Genomic DNA, 22,333 nt, shown 5'->3' on the forward strand with positions numbered 1-22,333 from the left:
TTTTGATGTAAAATAATTAGGGAAGCAGGAATTCAACAATTCAGAATTTACATTGAGTTTCCTATGGCTCTTTTTACGATTCACCACCCGGTATAAGATAAAAAGATAAAAGGTGTACTATTTGTCTAATTATTTCATAATAACACAAATAATACACATATATACACAATAACACACATTCAATGATCGAAAATCATTTAAAAATATGGGACTGTAAACTCTTGTGACGTAAAGTCAAAAATATAAGTCTCCCCACCACCGTCGGACAAGACAACCGTAATAAAGTCTAATAACCGTGGGTGACACCAACGAACTGTCAACTCAATACTGACAGTTCGTTGGTGACACTGGTGACAGGTGGTGACAGTTGATAATGAAAATGGTGATTTTTTTACATTAGAAGTTCCTGCAACAGTTGCTTCAACATTTATTTGAAATCAAAGAAATTTCCAACAAATTCACGAATTTATTGATGCAGAAATTAGCGATTTTTTTTATGAATTTCTCGCCCCCAAAATCGCTACTGTCATTAACACGCCTAACTTCACGCGGAACTTGATATAAAGGTAGTTTTACATAAAATAGTCAAAATCGCCCATAATGTAAACAGAAGAAGATTTACATTTACACCACAAAAATTTTTTGGTTAGGTTTTGAATTTCAAGTGTAAAATAAAACAAGTATCAACAGAAATACTGCTATTATATTTATTTTCTGAACTTTGTTAACAAATTATACATTTTTCTACTTCTGAATTTGCATTATTAACTAAATAATGGATGACGAAGCTGAAACGTACAAACTATGGAGAATCAGAAAAACTGTCATGCAGGTAACATTATGTTTTAATTTAATAACTTAATATTAAACATTGGTAATAACATTCTTTTTATAGTTATGTCACGATAGAGGCTACCTAGTAACTCAAGATGAATTGGATCAAACATTAGAACAATTTAAGGAACAGTTTGGAGACAAACCTAGGTAAACATTAACTAACCTGTGTATGTAGTTCTGAATAACTAACTTAAATATTTATTTTCAGCGAGAAAAGACCGTCAAGAAGTGATTTGATCGTGTTGGTAGCTCACAATGATGATCCTACAGACCAGTTGTTTGTATTTTTCCCAGACGAACCAAAAATTGGAATAAAAACCATTAAAACCTATTGTTCCCGTATGCAGGAAGAAAATATTCATAGAGCTATTATTGTTGTTCAAGCAGGTAAGTAGAAACTACTAAATATACACTGGGGTGTGAGAAACCCCAGAACTTTTTTAACAGCATGTTAAATAGAATTTTGGAGCTCTACACAAATTCAGCTTACGTCTCCTACTACCTAAACATAAGAGGGTGGGAGGATACTACGAAAATTAGTATACAAGTTACCACCGTTATTCAGTTGTGGGGTTCTATTACCTCAATGTGGGTTGTGTGTAATGTTTTTTGTAGTAGACATTTTGTTGTATCTGTGATTTTTCTATCATTTCTATCCTTTATGTCCCTGAGATTAAAGTTTATTTTAACATGTGAGTTTCATTCATATTGACAAATATTGAGTTTTGACTGAAACAAGATTTTTGTACAACATGGGATTTTTTCGGTAAAATATTTTTTTTTGTACAAGATTATTTGTTGTGCTGTCATAACCGTAACCAGGGGGTGGTTTTGGGGGTTATAACCCCCCCTCTTTTGGATTTACTTTGAGCTATATATGCTTAACGCCATTATTATTCCATATCCCCCAGAGACCTTCAAGTAGATGTAACTCCCCCCTTAGGATCATCCTTGTTACACCTCTGTGTGCTGTTATAAAAAATCTAACATTTTATCCTTTTCTGTGATAACTTGATGAACAATTTTGCAACATAACTTTCCACTTGTAAGTGCTTTGAGGAAGAGTGCAGTAATATGTAGTTTTTTTTTGTGGAATTTATGGCTTTGGTGAGAACTATAGTTTGTTTTTAAACCAAGAGGAGTGATTCAAATTTACCACACTGTAATGCTTGTTTGTAATTTGTCCAACCGCAGGCAAGTTTACTCCACTGTTATAAAATTTTGACACTAATGACATTTATCAAGTTTTGACACTTTTGGCATTTCATAGGTTAATTCAGTTATATCAGCGATTTTTTGTGTTTTCTGTGTTATATCTTTAATTTTTAGATTTTTAGTATGAAGCAGTTGTTTTTAGAACTCTTCAGCAACGTATTAATATAATATAATATTTATGGATTACCGTTGAGGGCCGACATAATCAACTAAAAAAGAAGATGTATTTTGGTTATTTTTCTAGTGACTGTCTTGGGTGTGAATCTGTCTTTTTAGTTTACTCCTCCTGGTTAAAAAATAAACCCTAATTAGCTTTAATAATTATTAGAAATATACTACTCCAAGAAATTAAAGCACTACATTAAAAATGGGTCATTTTTGATGCCTTGACTTTCTAAAATCTGTTATCCACTTTGCTATTTTTTTTTTAATATCTTATAGCATCATTCTTTAACAATATTATTATACAATGCACTGGTAAGACCTCACTTGGAGTATGCCTCTATTATATGGGCACCACAAGCCGAATTCAATGTTGATCTGACTGAAAAGGTTCAAAAACGATTCTTGAGGTTTCTTTATGTCAGAAAGTTTGGTATCTATCCCTACATGATTTCCTATAATGCTATGCTAACTTGTTTTAAAGTTCAGCGACTGGATAATAGAAGACATTTTCATTCAGCCCTTTTTATATACTATGTTGTAAATCACGTTAAATATAAAGATTGCTTTTTTATAAATAATATTAAATTTCATGTTCCAAAAACGCATTTAAGAATTAATAACAAATGACTGTTTTCAACTAATAAGACTGATTGTTCACCCATAAATAAGATGTTACAAGAATGTAACCATATGATAATTAACTGTGATATAGACTTTTTAAATTCTTCAGTGAAACAAATTAAAGTTGCTTCTGAAACAAATTTCTAGTCTACAAAAGTTGTTGTCGTAAAATTTTATGTAGATGTATTTATTTGTATTTAGATGTATTTATTTGTCTAGATGTATTTGTAGTGTATTTTACTTGTTTTTACTTGTTCTATTCTGATTAGGTTTAGTACTTAATATAGGAATTAGTTTTTAGAAGTAGTAAGCACTCTTTTAATGTAATAACAATTATTTTGTGTATTAAAGGAGGTTAAATAAATAAATAAATAAATAAATATCGATGTAATAATATTGTTGCTAGGCAAGTAAATTGTCATTGTATACCGTGTGTACCAATCAAACTGTGTTTTTTTTTTCTCAAAGTTCGCCACTCCCTGTGGAATATTCTAGCATTTATAAAATATTGAAATTAAAACCCAACTATAACTTCAGGTATTCTTAACATTCTGCTTTTTGATTCATTCACTTGTGTTGGATAATAAAAAAGTTAGGTACTTTAACAACTAGCCATATTCTTCATCAATACAGGGTGTTTCTAAATAAGTACGAAAAACTTTAAGGGGTAATTCTGCATGAAAAAATATTGACAGTCTACTTTATAAACATATGTCCGCAAATGCTTAGGTTCCGAGATACGAGATGTTGAAATTTTTGTTACAAAATGACCATATGGTCTAAAACCGGTTGAGATGCAAATAAAATTTGATAGGATTTAAAAGGGAGTTATTGCGCATTTTTTACATACAATTAAGAATTTTATACTCTCCATTGACGTATATACAAGTTATATTACCTGTATGCACTCCAATGGTGAATATAAAACTCTTAATTGTATGTCAAAAAATGCGCAATAAATAGGTACCCCTTAAAACCAACCACATTTCATTTGCATATATCAACCAGTTTTAGGCAATAAATAAGTTGTCAGTTTGTAAGAAAAATTTCAACACCCTGTATATTGGAAACGAAGTATATGCGGACATATGTTTATAAAGCAAACTGTGATATCTTTTTCATGCAGAATTACCCCTTAAAGTTTGTCCCACACCCTGTATTGATGAAAAACATGGCTAGTTGTTAAAGTACATAACTTTTTTGTTATCCAACATGAGACATGAGCAATTGAATCAAAAAACAGAATGTTAAGAAAATCTGAAGCTATATTTGGGTTTTAATTTAAATATACTATAAATGCTAGAATATTCCACAGGAAGCAGTGAACTTTAAGAAAAATACACAGTTTGATTGGTACAGCCGGTATACAATGACAATTAGGTACTTATCTATCTAGCAACAATATTATTACAGCGATATAAGGCTTTTCATCGATGGTCATTTGTTTTGAGCTTCTGTCTAATGTTGTATAATCTGTGTATATTAATATGCACGGATTATACGACATATGACAGAGAAGCTCGAAACAAATGACTGTGAATGAAAAGCCCTATTGTTAAAGAATAAGGCTATAACATATTAAAAAATTCACTTAAATCAGACAACAGGTTTAAGAAATTCAAGACAACAAAAATGTTCCATTTTTAAGGTGGTGCGTTAATTTCTTGGAGTAGTGTAGATAGTTTTAACATAACAAGTAAATAAAAATTTGTTTTAAATTTGTATTTAAATTTGTATTGTTAGATTTAATCTAACACCTGACCATTTACGTGACAGCAAAGATCACTACTGTTCCTGGGTTAAAGTTGTTTAATTTTTGATATTTGTTAAGAAATAGGAATAGAACAGGTGGGGTAGGACACACCCCAGTGTATGTTTGGTGTACAGGAAATATACAGTGAGCACGTACCTAAAGGTTGGAATAAATTCATTTTCTCGAGAATGGACTACTTTGGAAAAAAATCCCGAAACAGGTCAATATTTATTTTTAAATTACGATTTTTTGGCATATATATCATACTCGTGACTTCACCTATCTGGGCGTGATGACGTCATCGATGATTTTTTTTAATGAGAATTGGGGCCGTGTGATAGCTCATTGGAAAGGTAATTTAATTCTCTATTCAGTAATATAAACATTAACATAATTATTTATACAGTGTGTCCAAAATTTTTTTTTGTATTCAATTTAATAACACAAAAAGGAGAAAATATGTAGTTTATTTGTCTCACTCTCAAATGTTCAAACTGTCAAGAGGCAGGTGGTTGGCTGCTTTAATGTTGAAGTTAAGCAAAAAACAATATTTATTTATCAAATAAACATTTTTTCCTGTTTTCTGATAGCAGTAAAATGTATTTTGAATTAAATAAATTACACACATTCTTCTTTTTATGTCAATAGATTGAATTAAAAATACACCCTGTATAAATAATTATATTAATGTTTATATTACTGAATAGAGAATTGAATTACCTTTCAAATGAGCTAGCACATGACCCCTATTCTCATTTAAAAAAATCATGGATGATGATGATATATATGCCAAAAAGTCGTAAATTAAAAATAAAAATTGACCTGTTTCGGGATTTATTTCCAAAATTGCCCGTTCATGAAAAAATGAATTTATTCCAACCTTTACGTGGTCACTATATGTGTGTGTGTCGAAGGTTAAAATATCATTGGATGCAGTAGACTCCTGATATAGTTTCTAATGGGACAGTCAAGTTGTTAATAGTTTGGTCTGGCAAATTAGCATTTTCAATAAACATTTATTTCAAACATGTAGTTATAATACTAAAATTAAGTTTGCTTGTTTTTTTATAGGTATGACACCATCTGCCAAACAGTCACTAGTTGATATGGCTCCAAAATACATATTAGAACAATTTTTGGAATCCGAGTTGTTGATCAATATTACTGAACATGAATTGGTACCAGAACATGTGGTAATGACACCAGAAGAAAAACAAGAATTGTTAGCAAGATAGTATCCTTTTTATATAGGTTTTATGTCCATAAACGAAAGATAACATAAAGATTGGTAGCTCATGTTTCCTCCTTTGTCGTTTATACAGGGTGTTAGTAAATAAGTATGAAAAATTTTAAGGGACTAATTCTACATGAAAAATTAATGCCAGTTTGCTCTATAAACATAAGTCCGCAAATGCTTAGTTTCGGAGATACGGGGTGTTGAAATTTTTATTTCAAACTGCCAATTTATTTATTGCTCTAAGACCAGTTGAGCTATGAAAATGAAATATGGTGAGTTTTAGGAGGTAGTTATTACGAATTCTATGACTTACAATTAAGAATTTTGTATTCATCATTGGCGCGCCTACGGGCAATGGTCTGAATTATTTTAAAGAAAAAAATAGTACGCCACTGAGATATTTCGAATTAGAAATTATTTTTAAATTCCACGTCTAATTTATGATAAAAAACCTTTCTTGCCTTTTTTTCATATGATGCACCGTTTTTATGCACAAAATAAAACATCTTGGCGCGTATTTTTCATTTCTTAATACATCATCAAGAACTATCCAATATAATAATACTAAACTAGAACAATAACAGAAAATATTACTAATACTATTTCAACTAGGTGCAAAGCTGCAAGAAATGTTTAAAATGATCTCCTTTACAGGTAACAGAAGAATTTTATATTCATCATTGGCGCGCGTACGGGTAATGGTCTGAATTTTTTGAAGAAAAAAATAGTACGCCACTGAGATATGTCAAACTAAAAATTATTTTTGAATTCCTCGTTCAATTGACGACAAAAATCTTTCTTGCCTTTTTGTCATATGCGGCGCCGTTTTTATGCAAAAAAATTAAACATCTTAACGTTTACAAAGTATTTGAACTAAGTTTCTATGCATATGGGGAAACTACCTCAAATACTTGGTAAGCGTTAGATGTTTTATTTTTTTGTATAAAAACGGCGCCTCGTATGAAAAAAGGAAAGAAAGATATTTTTGTCGTAAATTGAACGAGGAATTCAAAAATGATTTTTAGTTTGACATATCTCAGTGGCGTACTATTTTTTTCTTCAAAAATTCAGACCATTACCCGTACGAGCGCCAATGATGAATATAAAATTCTTCTGTTATCTGTAAAGGAGATCATTTTAAACATTTCTTGCAGCTTTGCACGTAGTTGAAATCTTATTAGTAATATTTTCTGTTATTGTTCTAGTTTAGTATTTTTATATTGGATAGTTCTTGATGATGTATTAAGAAATGAAAAATACGCGCCAAGATGTTTTATTTTTCTGCATAAAAACGGTGCATCATATGAAAAAAAGGCAAGAAAGGTTTTTTATCATAAATTAGACGTGGAATTTAAAAATAACTTTTAATTCGAAATATTTCAATGGCGTACTATTTTTTTCTTTAAAAAAATTCAGACCATTTCCCGTAGGTGCGCAAATGATGAATATAAAATTCTAAATTGTATGTTAAAAAATTCGTAATAACTACCTCCTAAAACTCACCAAATTTCATTTTCATAGCTCTACTGGTCTTAGAGCAATAAATAAATTGGCAGTTTGAAATAAAAATTTCAATACCCCGTATCTCCGAAACTTAAGCATTTGCGGACATATGTTTATAGAGCACACTGGTATTAATTTTTCATGTAGAATTAACCCTTAAAATTTTTCATACTTATTTACTAACACCCTGTATATATTTTTATGATTTAACTTTTGGTTAGTCCATAGAATTTTAGTCTATATCTGGATTTTTTAACCAGTATTGTCCTTTTTGTTTTTTAACACATTCACTGCCGACCACACCACTGTGAAATGCTTGGCTCTGTGTGCCCTGTGCCGACCACGCCATAGTGGAGTAGTGTACAGGTTTGTGGACAACTATGTTTTTAAGTAGGTAGTCGGTACCCGAGGCTCTATTCATTTTACACCGGTAGTGGACGGGTTAACTAAAATTTGTTTTCACATTTTCATTGGTTACTTTTAGTTTTCAAATTGTTTGTTTTCATTCATTTTTTTTATATGTTAACTTATAATTATAATATTTTCTAGATCATCATAGTTAGTAAGCATATTCAGTCTAATTCTTCCAGTTAATAAATTTATTATACTTAAATATTTTCTGTATATTTGCTATTCTATTTTTCATTTGTTTTTCACAGAATCTATTATGAACTCTTCTCTTTTTCTGTTGTGGTATATCTGTTTTCTGATACGAAGTGTGCATTTCATATTATTGTGAGAATTTAGTAGTAGTATGTTCTTAAAAGGTAAAATATTGCAAAACCTCTAAATTTTAAAGAACCGCTTGGATTGACAAGAAATTTGACATACACATAGCTAACAAGGCAGAGAAAAAAAGTGATATTGTGCCGATGTGTGCTTTTGCCCTAGGGGTGAGTTTCACCCCCTTTTGGGGGTGAAAAATATATGTTCGAAATAAATCCGGAAATGGATAAAATGACTAATTCTAAGCAACTTTTGTTCTATCAAGTTTTTTCACCAAGTTAATACTTTTTAGTTATTTGCGAGTGAATATGTTAATTTTTCTACAAAATAACCACGTTTTCAGACGGTTTTTCGCAAATAACTCAAAAAGTAAATATTTGGTAAAAAAAAAATTCTTATCAAAAATATAGCACGTAAAAAAGTGAAAAATATGGTGTATACATTAGGTCACTATACTTAGTAGAAGCAGAGTTATAGCTAATGAAAAATATTCGTCAAATTCCAAATCGAATATTTTAACGTGCCGTAACCAAAAAACGAAGCACTTTTTTGGGGAAAACTCATTTTAACTTTTTTAAAGTATTTAAAAAATGCTTATTTTTGTTTTTTAAAAATATTTTTTAGCATCAAAAGTAAACAAGTTCCGCTCAAAATAAATATGGTCTTACAGATCATATAAACACAACATAAGTAAAGTACCTTGTGAAGCGGTAATGATTTCATTTAAGTTGCTAATTGGGGGGTAATTTTCCTGATTTTTTTTGCCAAAACAAAAGGGACCCACTTTATTTTGAGCGTAACTTGCTTACATTTGATGCTAGAAATTTTTTTATAAAAACAAAAATAAAGCTTTTTTAAACACTTTAAAAAAGTTGTAATGTGTTTTGTCCAAGAATGCTTCATTATTTGGATATTTCACATTGAATTATTCTATTTGGAATTTTTCGAATATGAACCTATTTTTCATTAGCTATAACTCTGCTTTTGCTAGGTATAGAGACCTAATATGTATATTTGTATATATATTTATATTATTTGTATATAATAATGTATATTTATTATTAATCTGCGCGCATGCGCACACCGACAGTATGGTATTAGTCGTTTTACGGGCTCATTGGCAATATGGAGGTAAACAAATGTTGTATAATATATTAGTTTTATTGTTGTGAGGACAGAAACAAAAAAGTTTATAATTGTAGTGACTTTTTAAATAGTTTTTAAAAGCAACAGGTACGTAATAATTGAAAGTATTTCAGTATTCTAATAAAAAATTTCATAACTACCTACCTATTTGAACCTACCAAAATACGTAGTATGTAATACTTTTATTTACATAATTTGATTACCATCAAAATTTCTATCAATATTCACCTAATATATTGTTTTCTTACTCTATGTTTTGTTGTATTTTTTCAATTCTAAATCATTTCAATTCAAAATCAAAATAATTTGATTTAATTCAAAACTGTCAAAAGTTAAATCCGTTTAGTTAGTCGATCTTCGCACATAATGACGCATTGTCTCCGTGGCGAAGCATTTAAGGCGAATTAACCCCAATACCAACCGCGCTGATAAGCGGGTTCGAACCCCAATAGAAACTTATTTTTTTATTTTTTTTATACATTTTATGATTGTAAGTATATTTATTATATAATTTTATTTTCAGAAAATACGTATTTAGTTAAAAAAAATTTCCGACAATTATTGTTCAGAAATCATTTGTCGCATTTTTTAATGTGTTTGTGTGTGTTTTATTCTTTTATTATTTTAATTTTTGGCACTGTTTTAATTAAAATGTTTGAGAAGTAGTAAGTATAAATTAGTTTAATATTTAAATAAAATATAAATAAAAGTATATTAATTTCGTTTAAGTCATATAATAGAAGTATAACTTCTTACGTGCGTACAAAGTACATACACATTCTTTTTTTTTTTCACTTTTTTATAGGCTATAGTTTTGATAAGATTATTTTTTTCGACAAAATCCTAACGTTTTGAGTTATTTGCGAAAAACCGTCTGAAAACGTGGTTATTTTGTTGAAAAATGAACATATTCACTTGCAAATAACTCGAAAAGTATTGATTTGGTGAAAAAACTCTATAGAACAAAAGTTGCTTAAAATTAGTCAGTTTATCCATTTCGGGACTTACCTTGGACATATATTTTTTCACCCCCGAGATGGGGTGAAAATCGCCCCCAGGGCAAAAGCACACATTGGCACCTTATCACTTTTTTTCTTTGACATGTTAGCTATGCGTATGCCAAATATCATGTCAATCCAAGTGGTTCTTTAAAATTTACAGCAAAAACCATGAAAGAATGTACTATAGTCCTTTTTGTCATGATTCAGTAAAATAGGTTGTATTTGGAAAATGTAAATATTTTAATATAAGAATTTCCTTAACACTTTCTGTAGTAAATTAAAGGAAAATATGTTGATGAGAATCCAAGCTGGTGACCCAGTTGCGAGATATTTTGGACTGAAAAGAGGACAGGTGAGTCTTACCTTTGTATAATTGCTTTGTGTTACAACCTTGTAACATTTCACTAAACATATTTCTTTTTGCTTTTTTTCGGCTTCTCTAATTGCATTTCTCCACATAATTCTATCTTGGGTCATATTAATATTAATCCCCTTTACCAACATGTTCTACCTAATCGCCTCCCCCCACGTCTTCTTTGGTCTTCCTCTCTTTCCAGGAATCTGAACTTCAGCAATTCCTCGTATTGGGTGATTAACGTCTCGACGTTGAACATGACCAAACCATCTCAACCTATGCTCTCATTTTGGTATCAATTGGTGCCACACCTAGACTTCCCCTAATATACTCATTTTTAATTTTATCCCTTTTTGTCACTCGACTCATCCATGTAAGCATTCTCATTTCAGCCACATGCATTCGTTCTTCCTCTTTCTTTTTCACTGCCCAAAATTCAGTTCTGTACATCATAGTCAGTCTTATGGCTGTTTTATAGAATTTTCCCTTCAACTTCATTGGAATTTTTCTGTCACACAATACACCACTCGCTTCCTTCCACTTCATCCATCCAGCCCTATTCTACTGCATGCATCTCCATCTATTTCTCCATTACTCTGTAATACCGATCCCAGATACTTAAAACTATTGCTTTTCACAATCAGTTCACCATCCAACGATACCATTTTATTTGTAGTAACTCTTTAAATGAACATTCCAAATACTCTGTTTTTGTCCTACTAAGTTTTAAACCTTTTTCCTCCAGAGCTTGTCTCCACTGTTCCAGTTTGTGTTCTAAGTATCTTTCGCTATTTCCTACTAACACGACATCATCAGCATACATTAAGCACCATGGAATGCTACCCTGTAGTTTTGCTGTTATACTACATTCGCTCTCGCGAAATTTTTTTTTTGGACACATTCGGAATAGGAAACATACAACACAAAAATTCCTACCTCACACTATTAACTGCTAAAATCAACTCAAATCAACTTAATCTTTCATTAAAAAAAGAAGAATTATTAGAAATAGTGGGAGTGTCTACTAATCTCATAAAATTTTGTTAAGTTTATTTCTACAATATATTTTTATTTTGTACAATAAATAATGTTCTCATTTCTTATCAATACATTATAATGGTGTAAATAAATAATTATTGATTGGCGTAAGGTTTATGTTATTTTTATGTCTGTTTACTATTAATAATATTGGATATGAGCAGGTGCGTTGGTTTTGTAGTAATTTCCAGTCACTTTTGACAACCTGAACTTTTCAAAAAAGAAATTACTAACGTCAGTGTCAAAGTGAATCTCGATAGAGCGAATTCAGTATATCTGGTCCAAAACTAATGAGAATAAATAAGGACTAAGCACCGAGCCTTGGTGCAATCCTACTTTCACATGAAATTTATCAGTCTCTCCCACACCTGTCCTAACACTCCCTCATACATATCCCTCACAATCTTTACATATTCACCAGGGACTTCTTTCTTATTGAGTGCCCACAACAGAATCTCTCCAGGGACTCATATGCTTTCTCAAGATCAATGAATACCATATGAGCGTTTGTTTTCTTTATTAATACAATCTTAATATATTTCTCTGTTACATCTTTGTACGACTATCCTAGGCTTACAAATATATTTTAACCAAAAAATAGTCCATATTTTCGGCAATTGCCTTTGCCGCGTAAATCAATAATTAACCTCGTCATATATTAGAAAATTATTATTTACACAAGGTAAGATTTACCTTATATCGATTGTCGCCTTCTGAAAAACCATTTTATTATTATGTCCCTATTTCTCCTCTTTTTGTTCCCATTTGAAATCGATGGTAAAGCTGTTTCAAGCATCATAAAAACAATGGAAGTGATCCAATGCAGTTATGCGTAGTTAATTATAATTTCGATCTCCATGGCCATTTCGAGGCATACATTATCCTTTGCATAATTCTGCTAAAAGGTTTTCATATTTGACTACAAAAAATATTTATTTGCTTTAAAATTTAAAACTACAAACCCACAAAAATTACCTGCTTTTTCCACCTTGGTGAGAATCCTATTAAAAGCTGATTTCTTAGAGGTATGATTATTTTCATTATTACGTTCACAGTTGGACAGTCTCATGACAGTCTACGTTTATTTCGCAATATTATCCTCATTATTCATCATCATTCTCTTTGCCTTATCCCTATGCGGGGTCGGCTTCCCTAATTGCATTTCTCCACATAATTCTATCTTGGGTCATATCAATGTCAATCCCCTTTACCAACATGTCCTGCCTTATCGACTTCCCCCAGGTTTTCTTTAGTCTTCATCTCCTACTGCTTCCAGGAATCTGCACTTCAGCTATTCTTCGTATTGGGTGATTAACGTCTCGACGTTTGAACATGACCAAACCATCTTAACCTATGCTCTCTCATTTTGGCATCAATTGGTGCCACACCTAGACTTCCCCTAATATACTCATTTCTAATTTTATCCTTCTTTGTCACACCACTCATCCGTCTAAGCATTCTCATGTCCGCCACATGCATTCGTTGTTCCTCTTTCTTTTTCACTGCCCAACATTCACTTCCGTACATCATAGCCGGTCTTATGGCTGTTTTATAGAATTTTCCCTTCAACTTCATTGGAATTTTTCTGTCACACAACACACCACTCGCTTCTTTTCACTTCATCCATCCAGCCCTAATTCTACTGCATGCATCTCCATCGATTTCTCTATTACTCTGTAATACCGATCCCAGGTACTTAAAACTATGGCTTTTTACAATCAGTTCACCATCCAAAGATACCATTTTATTTGTAGTAACTCCATCTTTAAATGAACATTCCAAATACTCTGTTTTTGACCTACTAAGTTTTAAACCTTTTTCCTCCAGAGTTTGCCTCCCCTGTTCCAGTTTTTTTTTCTAAGTCTCTTTCACTACTTCCTACTAAGAGGACATCATCAGCATACATTAAGCATCATGGAATGTTACCCTGTAGTTTCGCTGTTATCTGGTCCAAAACTAATGAGAATAAATACGGACTAAGCACAGAGCCTTGGTGCAATCCTACTTTCACATGAAATTTATCAGTCTCTCCCACACCTGTCGTAACACTAGTCGTTACTCCCTCATACATATCCCTCACAATCTTTACATATTCACCAGGGACTCCTTTCTTATTGACTGCCCACCACAGAATCGCTCGAGGAACTCTATCATATGCTTTCTCAAGATCAATGAATACCATATGAGCGTTTGTTTCTTTACTCCCGTTTTTTCCATCAACTGCCTTAAAATAAAAATTGCATCTGTTGTTGATCTGCCCTGCATAAAGCCAAATTGATTCTCGGATATTTCGGTCTCTTCACGTATCCGTCTATTAATTACTCTTTTCCATATTTTCATGGTGTGGCTAAGCAGTTTTATAGCCCTGTAGTTTGTACATTGTTGTATATCTCCCTTGTTTTTGTAAACAGGTACCAGTATACTGCTTTTCCATTCGTCTGGCATTTGTCCAACTTCCATAATTCTATTAAATAGATCTGCTAGGCACCTTGTTCCTGTCTCTCCCAATGCTCTCCATACTTCCCCAGGAATATCATGTGGTCCTACCGCTTTTCCTTTATTTATTTTTTGAAGCGCTTGAGCCACTTCCTCGTTTGTTATTTTGGTGACCATTGCTGCTACTGTCTCCGTTGACTCTACAGGCTGTCTGTCAAATTCTTCATTTATATTATCTTCATTTGATAATTATCCTCATTATTATCACGTCCAAGTTGGACAATCGTCACATGTGTATTCAATTCGCAAACAAGACACAGCAAAGTTGTCTATTAAACTTAGTATGTAATTTGTATTATTCTACAGTGTTTGTTAAAGTATCTGTGCTTCGAAAGTAAACAGTTTTATCCCTCCATTTACTACTTATTTCAAGATTTGTTAATCAGAGTCTTCATAATCAACCATTCAGAAGCTGGTTCCACCACCTTCCGTACATCTAGGTTTAGGCCCAGTCTTTTCACCTCCAAATAAATAGTTGTCGGGAAGTTTATCCGGCAGATTACATGTAAATCTGTCAAATAAACTTCCCGATAACTAGTTATTCGGAGGTGAAAAGACCGGGCCTTAGTGAACAAGCCATTTCAGAAATGAAGTGTATGGCTTCCATTAGTTGGTCTTCATTCAATTATTCTTCTTTAAAGCGAGAATCAATAGGCTGCAAAGTGCATCAGCTTAGAACAAAATTCGTAGCGTTTTTCAACATACATATTTTAGCAAGCTTTCGATAAGAGAACTAGTCTGGTTAACTTGTTGGGGAATATTTTTTAATATTGTGTCTTTTATTAAGATACCTACTTAAAGACAAAAGGCACTTCTGATAATATAGATCTATCGAATTCTACTAAATTTATCGATTTTGATACGGGATGCAGAATTTGTTTAGTATATTGTACCAAATGTCAATTTTTCCGTATTTTTCATTTTTTCCTGTTTTTTTTTTCGGAAAAACAGGTTTTTTTCGTGCACCTAATTTTTCCGGAAATTTTAAATCTATTTCCAACCTGCTAGAGCATTCTAAACAGCCTTGGATTAAATTAGTTTAAAGAAGCTTAAATCTCTCTGCCTTCAACACGGCCTTTTTGAGAAATAATTAGTACAACATATCCGTGGATATACACTGCATAATACCTCATCTTCAATCCTATTTAAAATATTTTTTGTTACAGGTTGTAAAAATTATCCGGTCGTCTGAGACAGCGGGGCGGTATATTTCTTACCGATTAGTTTGTTAAGTATTTTTTATGCGATGAATGTAATTTTAATAAATAATCTATATAATGGTTTTATGGTTTATCTCATTCCAAAATTACCTCACCTTATTTTAGTCCAGAAAGCCACTGCGCATCCGCTAGGAAAATATTCCGATTCGGATTTTTTGCACAATACTCAAAAAGGACTCCTTTTAACAAATTTGCATGTTGCCAGGACCAAAAGTGGGTCAAAAAAATTTTAAACGTTTTTTTTTTTTGTTTTTTTCCTAAAATTTTTTTTTTCATGGAACAAAGTTTTTTTAGATTTTTTTGGATCATTCCAAACAGAAAAGGTCTTTAGTGACTTTTCTCTAAAGTTGATAGTTTTTGACATATAAACGATTAAAAATTGAAAAATTTATAAATCGGCCATTTTTAACCCTCAAAAACTATGTGAAGTACTGAAAATTTGAATGTTGCCAAGGTAGGTAGATATTCTTTAAACATCGATTGATGAAATCCCGAAGAGTTTTTTGCAATATGTACAATATTCAAAACTCCTTTGTTTTTTAATTGCTAATCAAGCGTACGCGACACTATTTTCCACCGTTGCCTTGCATGTGTATACAGTATGGTGCAAATGAAAGGAATAAATTCGTTATTTCGTAAACCGGCGACTTTAAGGAAAAATACCGAAACAGGTCGATTTTTATTTTTAAGTTATGGTATTGTGGCATATATGGTATACTAGTGACGTCATCCATGTGGACGTGATGACGTAATCGATGATTTTTTTTAATGAGAATAGGGGTCGTGTGCTAGCTCATTTGAAAGGTTCTTCAATTCTCTATTCAGTAATATAAACATTTACATAATTATTTATACAAGGTGTCCAAAAAATTTTTATTAAATTAAATTATTTAACAAAAAAAAAGAAGAATGTATGTAATTTATTTTATTCAAAATACATTTTACTGCTTTCACAAATCAGAAAACAAAGTTTATATCACAAATAAGCGTTGCTTTTCGCTCAAATTAAATGTTCAAACTTCCAAGAAGCAGGTGGCTTGCGGGAGCTGGCTTGAACAGTGAATTTAATCGAAAAACAATGTTTATTTGTGAAATAAACATTTTTTAGTTTTCGGGTAACAGTAAAATGTATTTTAAATTAAATAAATTACATACATTCTTCTTTTTCTTTAATAATTTAATTAAAAACTTTTTTTGGACACCCTGTATAAATAATTATAGAAATGTTTGTATTACTGAATAGAGAATTGAAGAACGTTTCAAATGAGCTAGCACACGACCCCTATTCTCATTTAAAAAATTCATCGATTACGTCATCACGCCCAGATGGATGACGTCACTAGTATACCATATATATCACAACATCGTAACGTAAAAATAAAAATCGACCTGTTTCGGGTCCTAATTTTTCCTTAAAGTCGCCGGTTTACGAAATAACGAATTTATTCCTTTCATTTGCACCATACTGTATACACATGCAACGGTGGAAAATAGTGTCGCGCACGCTTGAGTAGCAATTAAAAAACAAAGGAGTTTTGAATATTGTATTGCAAAAAACTCTTCGGGATTTCATCAATCGATGTTTAAAGAATATCTACCTACCTTGGCAACATTCAAATTTTCTGTTTTTCACATACTTTTTGAGGGTTAAAAATGGCCGATTTACCAATTTTTAATAGTTTATATGGCAAAAACTATCAACTTTAAAGAAAAGTCACTAAAGACCTTTTCTGTTGGAATGATCCAAAAAACCTAAAAAACTTTGTTACATGCAAAAAGAATAATGTTACGAAAAAAACAAAAAAAAACGTTTAAAAAATTTTTGACCAACTTTTCACAAATCTTACAATATTGCATTATTTATTTAATTTTAATTCGATAATTTTGTCGATCCTCGATATTTGTAAAATAAACATTTTTATCTATTTTCTGGCAGCAGTAGATACAGTGTATTTTAAATTAAATAAATTACATATACTTCGTCTAATTTACTTACAGTTGCACGTCATCCGCGTCATAGCCTGTGATGTCACATGATCCAACACGAAATATTTAGGTGGTAGGTGTGTTCTTTTTTAGAATCATTTTGCCTAGTATACTGGAATTACAGCCACTAGACATATTTTATTATATACGCGTAGAAATAATATTTGAAGATTTCTATTAATGTTAACCTAAAGAAATACACAATAATATGTTTCATTTAATTTGTATAAATGGATTATAAAGCGTTTTTATGAAGCACATTTGCTCGGAACACACTGTGACTATTATCGAACGAAGGTGACATTTTGGCATAAATTGGTAACATTTATTTGACAGTTGCGGTGATGACACTTCATATTTGTTTATATTCTTTACTATAAGTATTTGTTTTATTATATTTACTGTTTTTATTATTTACTTTAACGTAAGATTATAACTTAATTCTTGTTCTCTATTTCTAAAGTTTTTATTTATTTACATTGAATATTAATTTGTTTTGTTGTATAATTCACGTTTACAATAATTATGTGATCTATTTGATTTAAAATGGATTCTGGATTTTTTTTTATACTTTGGCAACTATGTCAACTTAGATCTCTGGCGTAGATAATGACGTGCAACGATAAGTAAATTAGACGGACTGTACATTCTTTTTTGTGTCAAATAATTTAATTCAAAACAAATTATTCTGGACACCCTGTATAAAGAAAAGGTGAATGCTTATACATACTACTGAATAGACAATTGAATAGATAACCTTTTAAATGAGCTGGCACACGACTTCTATTCTCATTTAAAAAAATTATCGATTACGTCATTACGCCCAGATGGATGACGTTACTAATTGATGTATATACAGGGTGTCTGCGTAACTTGGAACCATATGGGAAACTTTTTTAATATCAATTTTACGAAAAAAAGTCGTTCTTTATAAAGAGCTCTGCATAGTCTAAAACCTAAGATGCAATAATCAGATATCAAATTTTGTCAACAGTATACGAGATATGTCAAAAAATATGAATTTCGCTCAAGAGCAAACTACCTTTATATTTCAAAATATCAAAAAAATTTATTATGAAAAGTTATTTGTAATTAAAAACCATATTCAAATATGCAATAACAGCCTTCTACTTGAAAAAAAATTTTCTGAAATTTTCCTAAATTATCGATTCCGAACATCATTTTTATTTATTAGACATGTAATACCTCTTTTATTAATAATTTTAGGAAAAAAGGTTATTCTTCATAAAAATCTGTGCATGGTCTAAACCTCAAGATGCAACCATCAGTTATCCAAGTTTGTTCATTTTATACGAGGCGTGTCAAATAATATGAATTTAGAAAGAATTTCGAAAGAATTCTTTCTAAATTCATATTATTTGACACACCTCGTATAAAATTAAAAAACTTGGATAACTGATGGTTGCATCTTGAGGTTTAGACCATGCACAGATTTTTATGAAGAATAACTTTTTTTCCTAAAATAATTAATAAAAGAGTTATTACATGTCTAATAAATAAAAATGATGTTCGGAATCGGTAATTTGGGAAAATTTCAGAATTTTTTTTTTTTCAAGTAGAAGGCTGTTATTGCATATTTGAATATGGTTTTTAATTACAAATAACTTTTCATAATAAAATTTTTTGATATTTTGAAATATAAAGGTAGTTTGCTCTTAAGCGAAATTCATATTTTTTGACATACCTCGTATACTGTTGACAAAATTTGATATCTGATGATTGCATCTTAGGTTTTAGACTATGCAGAGCACTTTATAAAGAATGACTTTTTTTCGTAAAATTTATATTAAAAAAGTTTCCCATATGGTTCCAAGTTACGCAGACACCCTGTATATATGCCAAAAAATCACAATTTAAAAATAAGAATCGAGCTGTCTCGGGATTTTTCTCCTAAGTGGCCTATTCTCGAAAAAATTAATTTATTCCATACTTTTGAAGCTCTGTATACAAAATTAAAGCTGTATACAAAATTAAAGGCATCACTTTTTAACTTATTTCAATTAATAAATATTCGTGAATCACATTTTTACTTATATCCATCAACTATCAATAGCGAAAGATTCTTTTGATTTCACTCTTACATATCCAACCATTCACTCTGCCGATGGTTTTAAGTGCAAAGCTGATGTCTGATCTATCTATATATCATTGTTACGTTTCTTTTGTTCAAAAAAGAGACTATCTGAGACGGAATCTCCAGCCGGCGAGCTCTTAGTTTCTTTTTGATCAATAATTAAAATATTGTTTTGTGATGACTTTTTCCATTTTCAACTCTGTCGATATATGGCTTTGAATGCGAGTGAATCTCTAAAGCTTTTGTATTAGAGATAATCGTTTTAAAAGGTCTGAACAATATGTGCCTTGATAATCGAAGCAGGTAGTGGTAGATAAAGACACTGAAGTGTAACAACTAGGACTAGGGGCTTTGCGTACGGGACAGAAAAAGACAAGACTCGAAAATTTGATTAGGTATTATAAGAAAAGAAAATTCTAAAAGCTTTGAAAAAATTCGATTATGTCAAAAAATTATATTAAATTTAAGTTAATTTTAATGTTTATCCTATAGTGTAGGAAACAAAGGTTGAACCTTGCAAAATGGACACAAGTCCGGTTTTATTTTTTTCTGGTATATCAAGGGGTGCTAATTATAAGACTAACTTTTTCTGAAAAAATTTCGCCCCGGAACTCCCCTTTTCACCCCTTTAAATGGGGTAATTTGTGGTTTTTGCGGAACGTAGCCCTTCCTGTACCTTTTACAAAAAATTTCTTTTATAGAAATATGAAGAGGACTATATTTTCTACGATTTATTTTCCGACAGCATCTGTCTATCATCCACCGTTTAGCGGGGGTGGCGCCCCAAAGTTGACAAGTTTTTAAAAAAGATGTTTTTAAAAAAAATATATTTTTCCCTAACTGTAATGGAAATTAAGAAGAAATCCTGCGGCAATTATTCACAAATAATTGATTGATTTTTTGGTATAGGTTTCACTTAAGGGTAATTGCCCTTTTCTAAATTACAGGGTGTTACATTTTAAAAAACCCCTTTTTATACCATCTGAACCGTTTATGCTAGAGTAAAAAGACTTTCAGCGATTACCCATGTACTGGTGCTATTTACAAATTTGTATAATGCACCCCCATTTTTTCCCGGAACCACCCCAAAAGAAGAAGAATTAATAAATAAAGTGATTTTCTTGGAATCCTTCACACACAATGCCCTTTATTAATATGCTTCATATATCATTTTGTGCACGTTATTATTACCCATGCATAGACACCAAAAGCGATTTCCTAGTGCAACCGCTGTAGCCAAAAAAAAAAAATAAAATGGGGGGTTGAAATTTTTTTTTGTTTTTTGCTTTTTGATCCATATGGGCATATGCTTCATCAATAGTGCTTTTTAAAAATATTTATGGTTATTGCAACACCCCTATCCTTGAAAATATATTGCAGAAACTACCCCTGTCCCTTGGCGAGCATGTTTTTACGATTTTCTCATTACCTATGCATTCTTTTTAAACAAAACTTATACAAGGTTAAAGACCACTATTTACTCTAAAAATTAGGTCCTATTCATTTTTTTCGTATAATCAACCGTTACGGCACAGTGGCGCCGTAAATCTCATATATGCTTTGGCGGTCTCCAGTTTTTGTTTTTTTTTTCGTCATCTGTTCGTTTTATTGATAAAGTACTTATGTAAAATAAAACAACACAGTGTAACCTACAAATTATGACTTATACACATTTTACAACCTTTGAGCCCCAAAGCCACAGTGGTGGCCCAAAATCAATTTTTGAATATTTTCGCCACCTACATGCATTTTATTGCATTAATGCTACCTTAATAGCACAATATTTAGCCTTAGGTGGTCGCTAAGCAGTGGCGGATCCAGGGAGGGGTGATGGGGGTGATCACCTCCCCCCCTCTCAAACCAAGTGATATTATATTCAAAGATTATAAAAATATTCATTTATTTTTATAGAAATTTAGCCAATTGGCACCCCCCTCTTAACGATGCTGGATCCGCCACTGTCGCTAAAGCATAAAAAGTCATTCTTATAAAAATAATATTAATATAAGTATTTCTATAAAAATAAATGAATATTTTTATAATCTTTAAATATAATATCACTTGGTTTGAGAGGGGTGGGGGTGATCGCCCTCATCACCCCTCCCTGGATCCGCCACTGCTTAGTGACCACTTAGGGGTCAATATTGTGCTATTAAGGTAGCATTAATGCAATAAAATGCGTGTAGGTGGCGAAAATATGCAAAAATTGATTTTGGGCCACCACTGTGGCTTTGGGGAGCAAAGAATGTAAAATGTGCATAGGTCATAATTTGTAGGTTACACTGTGTTGTTTTATTTTACATAAGTACTTTATCAATAAAACGAACAGATGACGAAAAAATAAACAGAAACTGGAGCCCGCCAAAGCATATATGAGGTTTGCGGCGCCACTGTGCCGTAACGGTTGCTTATACGAAAAAAATGAATATGACCTAATTTTTAGAGTAAATAGTGGTCTTTAGCCTTGTATAAGATTTGTTTAAAAAGAATTCATAGGTAATCAGAAAATCGTAAAAACATCCTCGCCAAGGGATAGGGGTAGTTTCTGCAGTATATTTTCAAGGATAGGGGTGGTTTCCGCAGGGATGTTGCAATAACCATATATATTTTTGAAAGGCCCTATTGATGAAGCATATGCCCATATAAATCAAAAAGCAAAAATAAAAAAAAATTCAACCCCCCATTTTTTTTTTTTTTTTGGCTACAGGGGTTGCACTAGGAAATTGCTTTTAGTGTCCATGCATGGGTAATAATAACGTGCACCAAATGATATATGAAGCATATTAATAAAGGTTATTATATTGTGTATTCCCAATGTGGAAACGCCTCACACACAACAGAGATGAATGGCGAGAAATGGGAGAGGCCTTTATTCGACATTTCGAATAGAAAAAAAAAAAAGGCTATATATATTATATTGTGTGAAGGATTCCAAGAAA

At 31.6% G+C, this 22,333-nt stretch overlaps 1 protein-coding gene across 1 annotated transcript; it reads left to right on the plus strand.

Annotated features, from left to right (window-relative positions):
* The first annotated feature begins 350 nt into the window (after positions 1-350).
* LOC114330378 (DNA-directed RNA polymerases I, II, and III subunit RPABC1) lies at positions 351-15,375 on the plus strand. Its single transcript, XM_050655168.1, has 6 exons — positions 351-832; positions 896-984; positions 1,046-1,224; positions 5,663-5,825; positions 10,478-10,556; positions 15,260-15,375. The coding sequence occupies exons 1-6, from the start codon at positions 776-778 to the stop codon at positions 15,323-15,325; spliced, it is 633 nt and encodes a 210-aa protein (XP_050511125.1). The 5' UTR covers positions 351-775; the 3' UTR covers positions 15,326-15,375.
* The last annotated feature ends 6,958 nt before the right edge of the window (positions 15,376-22,333 follow it).

Source organism: Diabrotica virgifera, chromosome 6 (assembly GCF_917563875.1).
Source record: "Diabrotica virgifera virgifera chromosome 6, PGI_DIABVI_V3a".
Classification (NCBI taxonomy): domain Eukaryota; kingdom Metazoa; phylum Arthropoda; class Insecta; order Coleoptera; family Chrysomelidae; genus Diabrotica; species Diabrotica virgifera.

Coding starts and splice junctions, on each gene's coding strand:
- LOC114330378 (XM_050655168.1), top strand. CDS start 776: ATGGATGACGAAGCTGAAACGTACAAACTATGGAGAATCAGAAAAACT. Junction 833..895: donor TCAGAAAAACTGTCATGCAG/GTAACATTATGT, acceptor TTCTTTTTATAG/TTATGTCACGATAGAGGCTA. Junction 10,557..15,259: donor TTGGACTGAAAAGAGGACAG/GTGAGTCTTACC, acceptor TTTTTGTTACAG/GTTGTAAAAATTATCCGGTC.